Below are 21,212 nucleotides of genomic sequence, written 5' to 3'. Positions count from 1 at the left end.
AATAAATATAAAATGTAGGTAAGTACCTATTTAGAATTAGAGAAATGCGTGCGATTTATACTTTGTGTATTATTGAATGATCTTTACCTGTTTTACTAGATATTAGATAATATTATTATAACATCTATATACATATTGTTATTATTAAATATAAAAATATGTGGTAGACCGTAGAGTGTAGACCGCATATTATTATGACAAGAATACCAAAATGTTTAATTTGCCGCTCATACGACCCGTAGGCCATAAGCCTGTAACATACATTTTATATTATATTATATTATACGTCATATATTGTTCTGTTAATCAATTTATTACAATATTATAAACACATAAATGTATTAAAATATACATGTACCCGCATAATAATATATTAATATGCGTGTCTGTGTGCTTTTCCGAGGTGGTGAGTATTTTATTCAACAGTTATAAATTAATAAAAACATTTCAATCATAATATTATTAAATAAATATTTTTTAGACATTTTAACAACAGGTATTCTGTATACGACTGGGCTGAATTTTGGGGGATTAAGCCCCGCGGTGTGCTCGTGTCGATGATTTAGAATGGAGAAGAAGACTCGAGTCGGCGTTGGCGGCAATGTTGTTGTACCGCACGCCGCCATCGCAGTACCCCACCACGATCCGCGGCACGACCGCCAAAGACGAACGGCCGCGGCGGAATCGGTCCGGCAAAGCGGTTTCCCCGCCGCCACAACCGTTCGCCGGTCCACCGCGGTCGGTACCTGTTTCGCCGGTCGTCGTGCGCGCTGCTCCTCGCGTCTTGTAAAAACGATTTTCCCTCCGCATCCCCTCGTCAAAGGTGCTCGCAATTTTCCGATTTTTTTTCCCGGTTTCCACCGTGTTTCGTGAAAGTATTGGTCTAGAGGTTTACTACACCTTCCGCGGGGCCGCCGAGCGCGTGTAACTCCGCAGCCGCCGGACCATCTGTCGTCGAAAAACCATGGAAAACTCCGGAGACGCGACGACGTGACCCACCGAATCCACTGTCGCTGCCGCCGCCACCACCATGTACTCGGCGCGAAATCGGAACGCCATGATCACAGGTGAGTTCAGCCGACTATGCATATTAATTATATTCGTGGGTGGAGGGTGGGTGGGTGGTTGCAGACGACTAACCGATTTTGACCGACTCTAAGTAAAAGTTTTGATCGCAGATTCAGTCTGCCCCTCAACCCACCTCATGTAACCCACCCACTGCCACCCACCAGAAGTACCATTGCGAATCGTGGTTAAAAATAACAGTTGCTGGTAGGTATTATAATAATATTATGTAAGTAGATCATATATTATTATGATTTGTGCAGTAATTTAAAACTGTAAAAGCATAAAGTATTATTATTATTATTGTTATTATTATATTATTGTTATCGGTGTGAAATTTCCGTCGGACGACTACCGCGACCGGATGGTGTAGGCAAAACCGGTGTTACATAAATCGTGGTGTCGCACACCGTCGCCGTTACACTTACCTACGAACTGCTGCTGCTGCAGCTACGGTTTAATAATAATAATAATAATAATAATATTAATATCGGTTTGGTACGCTCAACAGGATATCTGTATAAACGACGTGCGTGTGTACCCGCGGGTAGGTGTCGTCCGCGCGTGGGATTCGTGTGTGGTTGGCACCGCGGTGACGACGGGCCGGCGCGACTGCCGTCGTCTCGCGGTAATAATATTTCATCGCCACGCTTTCCTGGAAACGCGCGGGCCGCGACGAGCCTCGCTCCGATTCTGAACACCCCCCCCTCCCCCAGGGCTCATCACCATTGCCATCCGCACATTTTGTGTTTTATATTTTTATTCCTACCCTCTGGCCCCAACCCCGTCGTACTCACATAAAACGCGATATCATTGTGCGTATAATATAATATAGGTACCGCGGAACGTGCCCGTACATTATTATTATATTATACGGTTTGTCGGTATATACGTATATAGTACCCATGTCCTATATAACTATGTGTGCCCGCGGCGCACGTAATCGAATCGATTTCTTTAGAAAAAAAATCGACCGTCGGTTTTTATTTTATGTTTCGTCTTCACCGAACCTTTTCGGACCCAGCCGGTCTTACAATATTATTATATTATTATACATTTATACATACACTGGAACATTGCGACTACGGCGTCGACCGAATGTGGGTATACAGACACGTCCGTCTTGTTCTTTTTGAACGTCCGTTTCGACGATTGTTATCGAAAACCCATTGCTTATTACTATTATTATTACCGTTGTTGTGCACGTGAAAATCGCGCGAGCATTCGGCGGTTGGACGTATATTATAGTGATGTAAAATAGGAGCAGGTGGTATCCGCCGCTGCTGCAATTTAGTGCAGTAGTCTCGCCGTCGCACTTTCTGCTCGCAGTTTCCGAAAATGGAACTGATTTCGATGTACAAATACGTACCGATATAATATGTATATGGATATGTACGATTGTTTTCACTTTTTAGAAACTCGCACAAAGCTCCCACACGATCTTTTGTATAAATTGCGCAGCATCGGGTACGTTATAACCCCCGTGCAGCGCGTGTACAGGACGAGTAGGACGACGTGCGTTATATAAATGCGGTATTGTCATCTGGTTGATTTGTTTTTTTTCTCATCCGAATCGGTCACGCGGTTAAATTTACGACTAAATCGAAACGAACACGACACGGACGCCGAAAATGCATTAGTACTACTTAGGAACCGGGCGGTGTAAGTGGATTCTTACTGCATAATATTATAATACCTGCATGCGCCATGCATGCGTCTGCAGCAGGAGTGCAGTAGGTAGTTTGAATAAGGTATAATATTATGTTATTATACCGTAATTTATAAAATAATTATTTTCGACTGTCAAGGTGACGTTGTCACTCCAAGGTAATACTTTCTCCATTTATTTGATATTACTCCTCTCGTCACGGTATTTATTGTACCTACCAAATGCCGAAACTATATATATATATATATTTAATGCCTAGATTATGCATAGATAATTCGAAAACATTAATTTCAGATATAAAATATTACGACACTACACGGTGATTCTTTTATAAGTAAACGCTCTTTATCCTTTAAAAGTTAAAATACCTATGGACGCTTTTAAAATAACAATACCTAATAATAAAAAAAAAAAAATGCTTTCAGTTTTGAACGATAACAATTTTGAATGAATAGTTAATTAGTTATAACTTAAAAATATTTAAAATTGAGAGGAGCGGAGTAAAAATAAATTATTTTCATAATCGTCAATACTTTTTGATACCTACCTATAATGCGTGTTTACTGTTAAAATAATCACCCTGTATATTATATAGATATATACGTCCTTGATATTATAGGTACTATTTGCGCCGAAACGTAAGTACGCGAATAGGAAAACACGATTATCGCCGCCGTCGTGAAACGATATTGAATAGGTACTACGTACGTAAACCGCTCGCGTAACATATGTTATCTCCAGTGTAGTGATGATGTTTCGCTTCGAAGGTGAACGTTTAGCCACCGATTACCATGAATACCTAACCTACTATATGTTCGATTTTTAAAGCATACGGTATTGACTCAAATGTAATTATTGCGTTTAACTAGGTTAAAGCTATAGTTGGTTGAAAAGTTTCGGATTATGCAGAATCATTGCGGCATTTTCAACTTTCTATTGCCTATTTAATTTACTGCCAAGTAAACTATATAAATCCTTTATGAAATACCAATGATAAACGAGTTTATATTATGAATATTACTTATGTTTAGTTTTATACACTTTTACAAGTTAGCTAAAAACCTTATCACCTTATAATTGAAAAAAAAAACAAAGTTTTTTGGCATAAATTAAATTTTAAATTATAGGTATTATAGGTATTATAAGTATTATACTATTATAATTCATTATAATAGTGTTTACAATGTATAAGTGAATTAACCATTGGTATTATTGCAATGTTTTTAGAAAAATAAACAATTTATATCTACATAAATATGTATGTTGAATAATATGTGATATTATTACTATTTATTAATATATATTTATAATAATTGTATATAATTAATTTGACATTGACATTTAATTTTGATTGTCAAATTTCAATTAACTATTATGATATTCCCATGGGTTTGTTATTAAATCAAAATATGCTTATTGAATACTATAATAAGTACGAGTAGTAGAACTAAACTTCAACGAGTTTCAGTCCCTCTTACGTAATAAAGAATAATATCTAATATTAATATGTGAGTAATATGTTTATTGTATAGATCAGTCATTATTCTTTAGTTTTGTTATAATCCTGCAATATTCTATGGGTTTTTATCAGAAAGGTAGAAAGGTAGACACTAAATACAACACTGAAATAAATACATGTTACTGTCGTCTGTCGTATCACGGCCGTTTTATAATTAGTAATCAAAAAATTATTATCACCACGAAGTAAAAAAAAAATTCAATTCAAATATAATATCAATAAAGACATTTCAAGAAGTATTCGGTAGCAAATAACATCATCGCATTCACGTAATATTACCAGCCACGACAACAACTATTCTCATTTGTGTTTTATTTTTTTTTTTATATATCATAAAAAATGTGGATAATAAATAATGACAGTCAGTAGCTATGAGTCGTATAGCGTCATTATTTAATGTAGTATTACAGTTAGACAATTATTTAAATTTTTAGAATCGATTATAGATAGTAATAATATTTTTTTTTCGCTCGCGATTTGTTTAGACTTAACATGCTGGCACACCGGAACACGCCATATAGCGCCTAAACAATAACATTTATCTTATTACCTTTTTTTCCCTTCAATATAATGGGTAATAAATAATATTGTGCTAAAAAAATGCTACAATTTATTGAACCTGTACTGTCAACTGCTTTGTAACATTTTATGGTAACTTATTTTGAAAAATTCAGTACTTGTTTCCCATTCATGGAAAATGAAATAAGTATGTAGGTCAAACTAGATATTCCTTATTGTACTTATCCGATATACATCACGATGGTCGACATAGCGCAGTGGAAACTTCACTGTTTCATTTTATACACGTCCATGAAACGTCGTATGTAGATGAGTAATATTTTAATAAAGTACATTGTTTTATTTTTGTTTTCATTTCAATATTCATATTGTTTTCTTGTACCGGATTATACATTCGCGTGGTTTTATAAATTAATTTTTATAACTTTTTTTATCTAATTTACCTTTACGTTTGAATGTAATATCGTCCCCGTTCATGCAAAGTACACTAAGTCTGACTTAGAAATTTGTATTTTAACAATAATAAGAATTATAAATTTCACAGTGTCAACATTTACAACTACTCCATAAACAGCTACTTCCCTTAATGGAAACTCAATTAAAAAAAGAAAGAAAAAAAATTTGGTTACATATGGTATACATTTAAAGTTTGAAAAAATTGCAAAAGTTGCAAAAATTCCAAAATGTTTGGACTTGTGTTTTGCATGAACGGGGACGATATTATCCTACACGTGTTTCAACAACTTGGTAAATAATATGTTGTGTACATTATACTGATTATACTGTAGTTTTGTAAACAGATGACACAACGAAGACACCGCGATAATATTATACATTGAAATTCACGTATATCATTAAAATATATAGGGAACATTATAACTTATAAGGACTATATTATTATTATTATCATGAACCACGCACTATTCTTGTAAACGTGTATATTAACTATATTATTATTTTATACTATATTTGGCAGCAAATTGGAATAATTTTCACTTTTACGTTAATCACAGTCGGGGATCTAATAAATTTGAATAATATTATGTTTGCAATATTATTATTCATCAATATTCAATACCTAACCATTACAGTATCCTGCAATCGCTCCACTTATCATATTTATAAAGAAATTTATCAAACACTTAACAAGTAACGACGCCATTATGTTGTATTACAATTTCACAGATTTTTTTTCGTATAATTTATTTATAATTAAAATAAATTATTAATACTATTTTTTTCATAAAATATATGATTATGTTCATGGTTGGTGGCCATCATGTTAGATCGTATCTTGCATGAATGTATGATACGTTTCACCTAAGGTCGTTTGACGATATTAATTATAATATGATTAAATTGGAAATTAACCCCTTACACATTTTATGGTCTTGTTTGACTTAAACTTTTTGTTCGTGTTTTATTTTTACTAGCGATCATTTCAAACAGATGGGCTGCAGAATTAAATTATAAATTACAGAAAATAATATAGATCAAATCATTACGAAGTTATTATTATATAAAAAATAATTTTAAAACTATTGTAACGTAGGTTGTGCATAATGCTAATTTTTAATAATTTACTGTAGCCTGTACTATTAAATATTAATGCATTAGAAACATATTTTAAATGATTTTGTAAATATGTAATTCATCAAATGAAAAATACTTTGTTATTGTTAAATTATAGATTTAAATAACTTAAATAGGTTGTACAATGTACATATGTCAATAGTTAATATATTAAAGTTCAGATATGCGTCAATTATCAATACCTACATCATATTGGATATAAGTAAAATAAATATTTATATATTTCGTAGATATAAATAATAAACATTGATATTATAGAGACATGACTACACAAGTATACAATATTACTCATGAGCCAATCTTACTGAGGTCAGTAATTTACTAAATATTATTATTAGTATTTGGAAAATTGTATGTAATGTGAAATACCATTGTATTAAATGGGTAGGTAATAATAGAAAAATAACATTAGAAATATTTTAGCCTCTCATTGATTCAGCAATTTCATTATTTTAATAACGTTGGTAAAATTAATTAAATGTATTGTACAATGTACATATTAATTAAATGTAACTATTATTTTATTTAAATAAGAATTAGTTATGCACACGAGTTCGGAAAATCAATACCTACCTACTTAAGGGAACCCATGACATTTATTAATTCGTTATAGTATGTTGAATTTTACAGAAAAATTCTGAATTTATATGTTATATATAAGTATTTATAAGCCAATGTTCCTTAGTTTTATAATTGTTCACTCTAAAATATTTAAAAATATTATTTTAATAAAAAACATTATGTAAAGAAAAACGGAATTTGTTCCATCTTACCCACCACCACGAGGTAAGATGAGACATATAAATGCCTAATAGATATTTTTTTCAAAAATATCAACGTTCGAACTTTTATTTATAAGACGTTCACAAAAAAAAAACACATAAATATTAAACATACATATTAAATTGTATAGCCAGACTTTGGTACCTAATACTTTAACAGAACCCCGTATGACTTGTCTCATTATGCCCCGGATAGACTAATTATGTTCAATGGAACCTAAACTATTAAATAAATACTTAATCAATATTTATTAATAATACTTAATACTACACTAAAGAAATATATAAATATATTAGAATAGTTTTCGTTAAGAATTAATAAATTATTCTTGCCTTAAAATAACGTAGAACTTTTAACAAAATAAGCCATTTTGAGACAAAAATAAAAGAAACACTGATATTATGCCATAGGTATCAATTAGTTATTATAAAATTACTATCAAAAATCATCTAACTTATAAATATTTAAAAGTGGTCTCAAATATATTATTATTAATATTTATGGAGGAATAACGCTGTCCCATCTTAACTCGTATTCATTTTGTAGGTACTCATCTTGCCCCATGTTCCCCTACTTTTTAAAGAATATTATTTAGTTTTAGAGATATTATATTAAAATATATTTAGAAGCGATATAGTATAAAATTATCAATTTTATCTATTCTAACTTGTATACCATCGTCATAATTATAGTTTTCAAAGTTATAGTTACAACTGCATATTTTTTTTTATTATTATTATTATAAAAGCCACTAGTATACAACTACAATAACTTAAAAATTATAGTAAAATAAAATATAAAATATTCCATATAGTCTAAATAATTTATATCTTAATTAACTTAATTGCATCTTATCTCTTGTATTGTTGCGTATGTGTAACCTTTCAAGAATTAAAATTCTATATTATTATGTTTTTAATTATGTAAAATATTCATTGTATTATTTAAATATATAAATTGTATAATTGTTGAGCTATCGTAGTCCCCGATTAATAGCTATAAATAAAAAAAAAAAAAAAAAAAATATAAAATGGTAACTGCATATTATATAAAAGTTTATTACAATACTGTGCATATTTTATAGTCACATTTAAGGATACATACCTATTTTTTTTTTCATACCGAGAAAATAAATATTTAAATCAATGCAATAAAAGTTCTAATGCATACAATAACAGTTACTAGTTAAATATAAATGTGATAGCTACATACTTCATATCTGGCCCTTATTAATGCTATGTTGTTGAAATTGAAGGCTAATTTTGAATACACACTGAAAAAGGGCACGGTGCTCATTGTAATTGACATAAGAAAAACCTATGTAAAATACACTTGAAAACAATGTTGTTATAAGTCCAAGTGAATAATGTTTTTAATCATCTCGATTTCAGTTCAATGACAGCTCTTTTGAACACTTAAGATATAAACTATTATATTATATGTATATGAGCTTAAACATTACACACATGTATGTGCATAATATGTATAATACATATCACAGATAATACATATCATAGTGCATTTATACCTACCCATGTTTTAGTACCTTATTTAACTTTTTAATTTATGCATTTGAGTAGAAATAATATAAATACAATTGATTCTATTAAATCATTTTATCTTTTAATTTTCAAAGACTTGAAATATTAAGTAAGAAATAAAACTATATAATCATTATATTATAAAAGGTGGCTATTGTGCCTAAATATATATGAAAATTAAACGATTAAGATAATGCTAAATTCAGAGTATTATAACTTGTTAACTTGTTATTCATTGTTTAAGTGAAAAGATGATCTGTAAATAACGTACAGTCAATATTATTCCGGCTTACGATGGATAGGTACCTATCTAAATGTTAACGCCGCTTCTCTCAAAATATTATTTATATTTAGGTAATCTTGACTCAATTACCTTTTGAGTAATTTCTTGGGAATTTTATGCTGTTTTTACTTAGATTATAAACGGGTACATAATATCTAAATGTAATACTACTAAATAATAGTACCTACTAAATAAATAATATTGACATACCTACAATATCTACCGGTCGATATCATTATATCAATCGTTTCCGGGACATTTAAAAGTTATTATCTAGATTATGTTTTGACATTAATTTCGTGAATTTATTGGTTTACGTCACTTTATACATTTGTCGAAATCAATTATTATTTTAAAATAAGAACATTCAGTAGATACTTCATGAAAAATCTATACATTTTATAGATTTGATAATATTACGTTTTCTGGGATGCAAATAGTTAGTATATTAGATTTGTTTTTATAAAACTTGCATTTTGTAAAGTGAACACCACGGATATTTTGAAAACTTGATGTTTGAATATTAATAGTAGGTAATTTAATAATTTAGCACAAAAAAACTTTACTTTTTATAAAGATAAATAATTATCATTCAATTTGGCAACTTCAGCGGGTTTGTTAAACACTGCAGTGTCGCTAAAATGACGGAACGCTATAAAAAGTTGTGAAGTGGTTGTTTCAGGCATAATAAAACATTGACGTCCTAAGGCATTATACAGTGGCTTATAGTAAATAATGTTTTATTATGTTTAATAAACTATTCTAAAATTTTAAGAAAAATTTACTATATTGACGTTTTTTAGAAACCTTTTAATTTTCAAACGGATTATGAAGTATAAACATATGGCATATTAAAAGTGATTAATTATAGTTTATAATTATATGAATCTATAATCGATAAAAATGTTTAATATATAGTGATACTTATAACTTTAATGTAGGTATATTTAAATAAAATAATAATTTATTTAGCCTTTGTTTAAGTCTCAGAAAATATATGTCCACTTTCAAGTATAATATAAAAATAAATTAAAATTTGACAATATTATATCAGTATTATTGAATTTATGAATTATATAGATACGTATTTAGTAGGTTTATATTATCGAACGTTTACTATTATTATTTCTTTTATTCTTTAGTGTTGTTATTCAATATAATTACTTTAATATTATTATGTAATACATATCTCAACGTTTTCTGGGTTTATACATAAGTCATGTTATGACGTGAATAAATACAAATATAAATCATGCATGTCTAAATAATTGCATCTATTAGTCGTAAACTACGTATATATTTTTAACATTTTATAAAAATGGAACGCACTCGATTTGATAAATATAATCTATTTTCAATAGGTATATAAATATTTTATCCTAAAAGTTAAAGTATTAATGTGATTATTATTATTGTGGGCTTGTTGCTGGAAAACATTTGTTCGAGTCAGGAACTGGAACCGAACCTTTAAAATATAAAAAACCGGAACCGGAACCGGAACCGAACTGAATTTTTAAAGTTAATAGGTAGGTTCTTTAGGTTCAAAAATAAAATAATTTTATTTATAATAGTAGTATTATTGTTTAGTGTATAAACTATGTATGATCATATACTCGTATTATGAGTTTTCTAATATTTATCATACTATTAATGAAACCCGTATTCCGGATAGGTATTTAAAATTATTATATTTTTCGGTATACCTAAATTATCTGTAACCGGTACCAAAATTATTTGGAACCTTTATTTTTTTCTCAAAAACAAGAACCGAACGGGAACAGTTAATTTTTTTTTGGAGAACCAGTACCGGAAACGATACCGATAAATTCAATAGGTTCCCGTCCTTGGTTCAAGTAGAGAATAGTGAACTGAAGTCTGAAATAATGCTATTATTTACTATAGTATATCTATAATTTATTCACTTTGTTTTCAATATTTCGTAACTCAACCATATTATAAATTCAGAATAAAATACTTAATCATAAAAATGCATCTGTATACAGAAAAATGAATGCTATTTACACCCATCAAAAAATGAAATGTTTTTAGATTCATGTGTATTGATATTATTTTTACTAGAATAACAATACTACTTGTTAATAAATGACACCCTTATAAATAAACTTCCGTTAATATTAAGTAACAGCATAACTTTGTAGTTTGTATAGCTTCGAATATTATAAAAGTTATAATTTTGTAACAAATTTAGTTATACATAAAGTACAGAGTAAAGTAAAATTACATAAGTATAAAATCGTTTTAATTTATAAATTATATTAAACAACTCATACAAAAATACAAAATAAATTGACCACATACTTTAAATACCTACTTAAATTACCTACATAAAATATGATATAGTTGTAATATATATCTCTCAAACAGATGTTCAGTTATACGTAATAATAACGGTCATGATCTGAAAATTGTAATAATATTATATATTTTACACGAATTACATAATATTTATTTTAATTTTTTATGAACTTTAATTGACTTTATACGATTAATTCGTTTGTTATTTGTAATGTGTTATCGATCAGTGCCGTTCAAACGTAATAAATGTGTAGCACTTAAGGTAATAGTAACTTAGCCGTATGAATAATATAATGTAATATTATAAATATAATTTGTTTTTTTTTAAAAAAAAAATTATAATTATTATTAATTTATAATTAAATTAATTGTTTGTAAATATTAAAAAATGAAACTCATAAAATAATATGTGGTAAAAAAATTAAATTAATCCGTTGAAAGTTAATAGTTATACTTAATGTACAGTATAACTGTAATGGGCAGAAACTTATAAACAGATATATAGTTAGGTACTTAGGTAACAAAACATAGTTTTTAGGTACTAATGACTTTATATGTGTTAGCCCGTTTAGGAATCTTCTTTAATAGTTTAATAGTTAATACTCATGATAATATCAAAAAGTATTGATGTTTTGTAAATATATTTATTGATTATTGTCACAAAACAAAACGTTTGAAAACAATTTTTATTTTTCATTGGTATAATTTTTAAGTTTGATAATTTTTTAAATGACAACATTTAAATTTATATTCAAAAACAGAATATTTTTTTTATCAAAATTCCGATGACTAAAAATTCAATTAGAGTAGAAAATGTATTATGCGGTTCAATTTGTCATACATTTTAGGCGTGTGAAGTAGTAAATACATATTTCGCTCACTTAAACTTTTGATATACATTTTTAAAACAAATTTACTACTCATACAAGAGTGGATTTTTATAATCAAAATATCTGTAAAATATCTATTTATAAATATATATATATTTCAAAAACGTTAATTGTTATCTACAATAATTAACATGACGTGACTCAAAACAATATAAATATGTGTTATAAACATTATATTTCATTATATTTTTATTAATATGTAATATTGATACTATTTAACTTTTATTTTTAAGAAATATATTCGTTTCTTATTTAGGTATCAATGCAACTTTTTCATCTTTAAATCCTTGCCTTTTATATTATAATAACGCAGAGTGTAATTCATTTATTGGTTTACATTGATGTCCCTTTTTTTGTTATCGAATTCTAATATTGATCCTGTCGTAACGCTATGGAGCAGAAAAAATATTCAACTTTAAGGGTACTTTCCAATAGAAAATTGGACATAGTTAGAACTTTCAGTCAAAAGTAGAAAACTCTCAGTAATCAAAAACAGCTACAGTCTACAGATAACGGTATATTTATACAATTTTCTTTTTGGTCGTAATTAATTAACAAATAAAGCGTAGGTACGTACTTAAAAATATGTTCAGCAAATATTTAAATATATTAACATTTTGTAAACATAATATTATTTTTAAAATATTTTAAATGTTTTTGAGCTATAAAGATTTACCTACCTGAATTGGAAAAAATATTATACTTCTTTATTTTTTTCAACTTATGTTTATACTTGAGAAGTACATTTTAAAGGTTTCATATTACTTCTTCTTTTAGAAACTAAAAATCTTAGAATCACAATTGAAATTCAAATTTGGATAAAAATCGTAAAAATCTCGAAAATTTAAAGTTTTTTGTAGTTAACGATAATTCTCAACGTTTGAAATTCAAATTTGTTCGAAATTATATATTTTAAATTTTAATTGTAAAATCAAGATTTATCCTTTAAGCGGTTTTTGTCATTTTACTATAGGAAATTCCAAAAAATATTTATCTTAGAAACTTTAAATAGGTATTATCTAACTAAGTATCATTTAAATTATAATTGTCTATAGGTTTTTATAAAAAAAATATAAACTAGGTACATAAAACTTAATACAAGATCCCTCTTAATTCGAGGCAGCATTTTAAGAATATTGAAAGTACTTAGTCACCATTTTTTGCAAAGTGATGTGTTTTTTTTTTTACTAAATTCATCAAAATCATAAAACTCATGACTATTTTGTAGTTTTTAATCTATAATATAACTTTTTTTTTTATAGACATTCATGTTCAAATTGTTATGAAATTAGATATTTAATACCAAAAAAAATGAGTTATTTTATGGTTGGTAATTTAAAAAAAAACTTTAAACTTTTTTACATCTTCACATTATTATTGTCGTATTTAAACTAATTTTAAACTGTTTATACTACGAAACTATTCACTACTGTTATTTCGCGAATGTACAGTCGGTATTGACTTAATATTATATAACATTTTATGAATGTGGTAAAGTTATGATCAACATACCGTATTAATTATTACTTATAGAAAAATAAATTACTCTGGTAAGATAAATAAATTATGAAATATCTTAGAAATATTCGTTACTGTTCAAAATCATTTTTTGTTTATATTGTTTTTATAATTGAGTTCAAATTTAACACAATCGTTACAGTCATACAAGGTACACTAGAAATCAATCTACTACACAGGGCATAGGCTACAACAGCATTTAGCAGAATGACTTCTCCGGTATTTAGTTAGAACTTTCAAATATTTTTCAAGATTACCTAACAATACAAAATTAATAACACACCACATTGCGTAACTATAACGCTTCACAATTGCCATTGTCATTGAGTTATCGAAAATTGTTAAGCCAACACAATAATGCACTATATCCAAGCAGATACACACCTAACCACCAACTTTGCTTTGCGAGAAATCATCGTCAAATTAGTCCGAATAATAATTGTTCTTGACTCTATGACCGGGAAAGAAAGTCCTCTCTCCTCATTGCCATTTCTCATCTCAACTATCCGACGACGAATATTATGGCATGGAGGCCAAGTTTATCGTATAAACCATAATATATCTACTTCATATATGTCCATATGCCCTTGATTATAATTTATAATGTGGCTGAATGTGTAGTAATTAGGTACCCACCTAATTTAGATCCGATAAGCAAGTGTGGGTATTTTGATATACCTATGTACAAATATCCAACCAATGGAACGATTTAAATTACCTATTTGTAAGGACTCGTTGATCAATAATAAAAATATATGGTAACCACTCGACGATTCGCTTTCTTATGGTCTGTTACATTCAGCTGTTCTTCTTCCTATAAACAAGTACATTGTAGTTTAAAATGATATTAATTGTAAACAGCATTTTCAGTTAAAGACTAATCTCCAATATACAACTTTTTTATTCCGATTATAGCTTTGTGTATACTAATAAAAAATCGAGTGTATTATTATTATTTAAACTACAATATACTTCTGAATAATGTGAATGTCAGTATGACACTATGACAAATACAAGATGTAAAAAAATACAAATGTAGTATGAATGAGCTAAAAATATTTAATGTGTTATGTAAAAACGCATGAGGCAGGTTACACAATTATTGCACAAATTAATATTTGGAAAAACTATAGGTATAGGTAGGTGCAATTTGGTTATTAGGTTTTTATATAATACCATTGGATCTAGTTAGAAATAGCATTTACACGAGCATAACGTAACATTGTAAAGGAATTCGACGTTGTAAGTGAAGACCAGTTTTACGCGAGTACATAAGACGCATTCCGTATGTCTTAGCGTCCATCCGTTTTGAAGTTGAAGTGCCCAGCAATCCGTGACCATTATTATTATTATTGTTACTCTCTCTCTACCGTCGAGTCATCTCGGCGTTCGTTCTCTTTTCTTTCCTTTATTTTTTTTTTAACCGGTTTTAATTGTTTTTGCCCCCACGCAGACGATACTTTTCAAATACAAGACTGGCTGCGGTCAAACGGCAACCATGACCGAGGCTACCCGGAGTTTGATTACCACCATAGGATCCGCCCTCTTTCACCAGTTAAGAGGCACCGGATCTCCACTATTACCGACGGGAGAGTACCGGACCGTCGGAGACAGCTCAAGTCAATGGAATCGCTGTTGGGATTGAGCGATGAAAACTTAAACGGCAAATATCTGGTACGTGACATATAAGTACAGTACCGGATACAGTGTATCATTATGTAACAATATTTCAAAGAGGAAAACAAATATGATAACACAAATATTGTGTTAAAATCGTACCTAAATCTACTAAGTCTAGCTTAGGTATATAGATTTATAAGGTGATTCACCAAGCATGGCCATTCTCAAATTCTCCTTTAATAGTGAATTTATTCAAATTCTAATTTTTAGAATTTTTTAATATACTCAAAGACCATTTTTTTTTTTTTTTTTGTACTGCAACTTAAGGAGTGCTCGTGGCGATACAAACGTCTGTAAACTGAGGAGCCCCCTTTTTACTACAAATATTATTTATTGGATAATGTTTTTGTTAATTTTGATGTAGGTACCTACCTAATACAAAATTCGAACGAGTATTTTCTTCGTTATTAAAATGTTTGTACTATTAAGTATCCTTATAAGGGTTTTAACAAAAATGTAAAATATATTTAAATTGGGTACTTATAGTATTTATTATATTTGGGCTATAAAATAAATTTTTATAAATTATTAATGTTAATAAATTTATATTGATCACTAAAATTTCCAAATTACCATAGCCCCATATCTCACAAACCCATAATCATGGACCTATTTTCCTTAGCTTAATATAAATAATAAAATATAAAGAAAACAGTAAATTATAAAAATGTAGGTTTAAAATAATTTCACTTCTACATAAATACCACGTCTCTACGACTAAATGGTAAATAGAACTTGGTAGAAAAATAAAATACGACTCATAATAAGATATTAAGATGTATAAATAGGTAAGTAACAATATAAAGTATAAATTTGAATAATGTGTGACTTTTTATTTACTTACCTAATTTTTAGTTAACAATTAATGTTCATAATACAATTTAACAAATATTATAGTATCTAATATTTTTTTTTAATTTAACTCTGAAATAAATATTTTAAATAACATTTAATACAGATTTAACTAAATAATTGAATTACAAATTGATTTAAAATTTTATCGGTTGCATTTAAACTGAAGTTATTATTTTTTAATAATTTAAATTACATTTATTAAAACTGTATACAGAAGTTGGCTAATAGTTAATCAATTACAATTATTAAAGTCATAATTATATATTTTTTTATAGATTTGAACAATTTGTTTTCATTTAAATTTTGTTTCAAATTGATATGACGCACATTTGATTATAAATATAATTATTTTTTTAAGAATTCCGAGGCTGTTACGAGAGCATCCCCGGATGTGCAGGACTCTCTGGATAGGGCTTTAATGGACTTTGAAGAGACCCTTGAATTGGCGTTTCAGTCAAACTCTATTGTTCCGCCACCTAGAGGATTTTCCAATCAAAACTTGGGTATGTTGGAACGCAGGATCAAATGTCTGTGAAGCAATTTGTTATTGGAAATTTGAATTTCAGTTGAAGGTGATGAATCGAATTTCAATAAGCTTGACAGTAGCTTTGAGAGCAATACGACAACTGGCAGTAGTGGTTATTCCACCAAGCCTGATCAATCCATGCATCGGTCTCTAAACACTTATAACGAGCTCCAAGTAAATTTGTGTTGACAAATTACGTGTATGTACGTAATAATATTAATGACTTTAAAACCGCGGTGTTCACAGCTCATCAGGGAACAAATGGTGAAGAGCTTGGAGATTATCAAAGATTTAGAAGAACAGGTTAAACTGGTGCCTATGCTTAAGGTAACATCTATAATTAACTTCATAATTACCATAAATACACTTTTATTACGTGTTAATACTAAAATTAGTCGTCGTGAACACAGTGAATGTGTTAACAAGTAGAACAAATCGATGACAGTTTTGTTGCGTGTCGTTGGAAACAAAGGTCTCCAATTGCATATATAGGGATACAATTTCAAATCCATCGTATTTCTAGCGTGATATACTTCATGAGCGTAATGCATTTTAAAACGATTCCACGCTGTCAAACAAAATTATTTTTAATTGACACATTCGTTAAATAAAAAATACTCCAATCTGTACGCGACCATTGATTAAAGTAATTGGATATTTCGTGCTGCGAAATAATTTCAGTAAATTTCATACGTAGACACTTTAAATATTATATTTCTAACGTGTCGAGTATACAATATAGTAATAATAATATGAAATTTAATAAAACCAAAATATAAATTCTGGTGAGACACATTCACAGTTATAATAGCTTATTAATTTCACGCGCATATTATTATAAGTAATTTTATTTGGGTTTCTATGAGGTGCGCATATTTTATATTTCTGTGTAGGCGATGCCTTAAAGAAATAGATACAATAAATAAAGTTAAATATTTAACATTATGGTTGGTTTTGTGTGTGTAAAACAGGCGCAGGTATCCTCATTGAATTTGGAAAAACAGCGCCTATCCTCTGAATTAGAAAAACACAAAACATTTGAGAACACAAATAAATATGCAACAGGTAAGTGTTTTTGCACAAAATATATACCTTTTCAAGTTACTAGATGGGCTAGGTTTGGATTTGCATGGCGAAGTTGTACGCACTTGCCGAAATTACTATACCTACGCAATTTGAATAGCATTTTAGATCTCGAAGGTCGTCCTAATATAATAGTATAATATCACCGGATGTAATTACGCTCCCCACACAAGACTATTGCTAACAATATATATTAATAAATTCGTTTCCAATAAAAAAACATAATATTTTATGTCTATTATTATTCATTTATAAGTTATAAATCTTATTTTATACCCATTTACATATATTTTGGGAGTTATAAATTCATTTTTCTAAAACTAATCGTACCTATTTTGTTTACTGAAATCAGTTTCGAATATCTTTTAAAATATTTTGTACAAAAAAAAAATAACTATTATAGATCTACGTAGGCACTTATTTATATAGTTATTTTAGTTATTTGTTTGATAGGTTGAAAATCTTAATTATTTTATTTTAAGACTTTGGAATGATACATTTGATAACTCATGCTAAGTTACTATAGTCTATAGGTACACGATATTTACTAGTGTATAGATAATAGACATATATTAATAATTAAGGCTAAATAGCCGATGGACATTTATTATTAATACCAGACACTGCATGTTATTGATGATGTTATTATTGTTATGGTCTTCTTATTGAAAAAATAAAATAAATATTTAACATTATGGAGCATAACGAAGAAAATGATCATCAATAAACGCACAAACAAGTATCTGATAATGTAATAAAATAATTCGAAAATATAATTAATAAATAATGATCATAATTTATTATAGGTACCTAGTTGATAACTGATAAATTATTGGTAATAATTATTAATGATTTAAAAGTGTCATGTATGTGTACGGGGACATTAGATTATGTTTTTTTTTTTATAGGAGAGGATTATTAAAGTGACAATAACCCAACATAATTCACAAACTGCATGAAATTTAAACAAGAATATAAAAAAAAATCGTTGTGTCTTAATCCGAACATATCTATTTGGTTTTCATAATCGCTTTAGGCGTAATTTGAAGTCCACGAATTTCCTCTCGTTTTACTGAGCATATTAATACATTGATATTATTTTAATATTATGGTTTTGGTAAATAAAAGTTTTTAAAGTAATTTTTTTGAGGTATTTAAATTTTTAAACCTAATTATATAATATAATAATAGTAATAGCTTATTATATCTTAATACAAAACGTCCACGTTCATTCAGTTTCCAAGATGATAGTCACTTAATTAAATATATATTTTCACTAAATCGACTGTTTTCAAAAGTTTTTTGTTTATTTCATTTCTATAGTTAAATTTACAACATACAAAATTATATAAAAACTAGCTATCCCACTCGACGTTATCCAGGCTAAAGATTTTTATTTTTAATAAATAATATTTGTACAAAATGTATATATGTACCATATTTCTTCTAATTTATTATAATATAGCTGATCCCGCACACTTTGTTGCCCGTAAAAAATGTCAATCTTAAAAAATGTGTGATTATTTCAATTCCTCTTGGGTGTAACTCGCTGCCGTAAGTGTAACTTAGCCACTCCAGTAAGCAATGTGATCATGTCGGATAGTGGACAATGTGTGACAGTATATCAAGTAGTCATTGCGCGAAAATTCAATCGTAAAAATCTCTTAATTACCTAGTTTGTGTAAAACAGTCCTTTTGTCGATTTAAAATATTAAATTACCTAGGTTTATAATAATATTTAAAAATTGTTTTTGTTATAATACAGAACAAAACATTTTCCATAATATCAAAAATTTTATATTCGTTACATAAATTATAATATGTTATTTGGTTTTCTATTTTCGATGTCTTAAAATATTCTTCACCTATTGTAGTCAATTCTGAAATTTTTTTTATGCAATTATTTTCACTTGAATATTGTTCCCATATCGTACAATTATTATTGAGATTACGCTGATCATTTTACATGTTTATTTAGAATAAATAGAGATAAGATCAGATTTTAAATTTTATCGCGATGTATATAATATCTAAACGTGCAGACGTTCATATTTCCAAGGTTAGGTAAATATACTTAGAAATAAGTATAATACGAAACAAAACTATACAAATACAAAATAACATAATATATAATGTACTTATTTATTATGTTTCGTGGACATGTACTTATACCATTATCATTTATCACAACTATTATTTACAATTGTCTTCTTTTTTGTTTTTCAACATTTTATATCAGGCTATATCTGTTACAAGTTTGAACAATAAGCTTATTTTGTGATAGTAAATAAAACAAAATAATGACATGGAAAACAAAGTGAAGAAGACTCCCAGTGGGCATTTCAACGTGAAATAATTTACAATTTTCTAAATGTATAAATATGCCCATCACCCATGTCCAAATACCTTTATGTATATACTATAGGTACATAAAATATAATATTAATTAGGTATTCAATATAATCATATTTATCACGTACTCATTTCATATACATTTGTTAAACATTATTTTTCAAGTACAATTTTGAACCGGTGGCGGCTCTAGGGTAACATGTTTTTTTTTTTTTTTTTTTTGGGGTGGCTCATTAACATATATATTTTTTTTTACATTTGATGATAAGTAACTTTTTATCGAAATTTATTGAAATGGTTCAAAATAAGTGACTAAATATCATATAACCCACACTAGCCATTAAGCTTATTAATTACCCACTTCATTATGACAATATTGTAAAAATATATGTACATATAAAAAATGTTTAACCTTAGATCCTATCTGACTAATTTTTATTTTTATTAATAACTTAGAAGACGTGTTTTAATTTTAAGATTAATAAGTGTATGGAAATATGTAAATTACGCTAATAGACATTTTGTTTTTCAGCTTATTTTATTATATTTTATAAGAATATTAGACGCACATGTATTTTATGTATAGGTACCTACTCATTTAGTTGTTTGCTGTGTTTGCCGTGTGACGTAATAATTTTCTCGTCTAATATCGTAATATTGCATTATTTTTTGTTATCCATACTTATAACTAATGAATTATAATATTATAACATATTATGGACAATGATGGGCCGGTTTATTGTTTCAACGGGTTTTGTCAACAATTTAAAGTGACAAAACAGTTTTGAACACCGTGGTGTATTGTAAGCCATAACCAATAACTATCTCATTTAACAGTATAACACAAGCTCATAATATTATTTTGTTAATAGACATGTACCCAATACCGGAGTTTAAATTGATATAATTTAAATTTCTACCACGCACCCGTCTGTTATTTTGCCCATTTTAAAATCGATAGATCATTTTTTTTTATAGACTTTTTGCGAATGATCCTGTTTTGATTTACGTGATTTACAT

At 28.3% G+C, this 21,212-nt stretch overlaps 1 protein-coding gene across 1 annotated transcript in view; it reads left to right on the top strand.

The window, feature by feature from the left end:
- Positions 1-702: 702 nt before the first annotated feature.
- The window catches only part of LOC100164184 (KN motif and ankyrin repeat domain-containing protein 2), a 55,073-nt gene continuing 34,563 nt past the window's right edge, over positions 703-21,212 (top strand). The window contains exons 1-6 of the mRNA XM_001942584.5: positions 703-1,067; positions 15,150-15,370; positions 16,590-16,734; positions 16,798-16,931; positions 17,004-17,084; positions 17,729-17,822. Coding sequence (XP_001942619.2) covers positions 1,031-1,067; positions 15,150-15,370; positions 16,590-16,734; positions 16,798-16,931; positions 17,004-17,084; positions 17,729-17,822 — 712 coding nt within the window. The 5' untranslated portion in view covers positions 703-1,030. The remainder of the gene's footprint in view (positions 1,068-15,149; positions 15,371-16,589; positions 16,735-16,797; positions 16,932-17,003; positions 17,085-17,728; positions 17,823-21,212) is intronic.

This window comes from Acyrthosiphon pisum, chromosome X (genome assembly GCF_005508785.2).
Source record: "Acyrthosiphon pisum isolate AL4f chromosome X, pea_aphid_22Mar2018_4r6ur, whole genome shotgun sequence".
NCBI lineage: Eukaryota > Metazoa > Arthropoda > Insecta > Hemiptera > Aphididae > Acyrthosiphon > Acyrthosiphon pisum.
The sequence above is the reverse complement of the archived record's forward strand: the minus strand, read 5'-3'. Positions and strand labels throughout refer to the sequence as shown.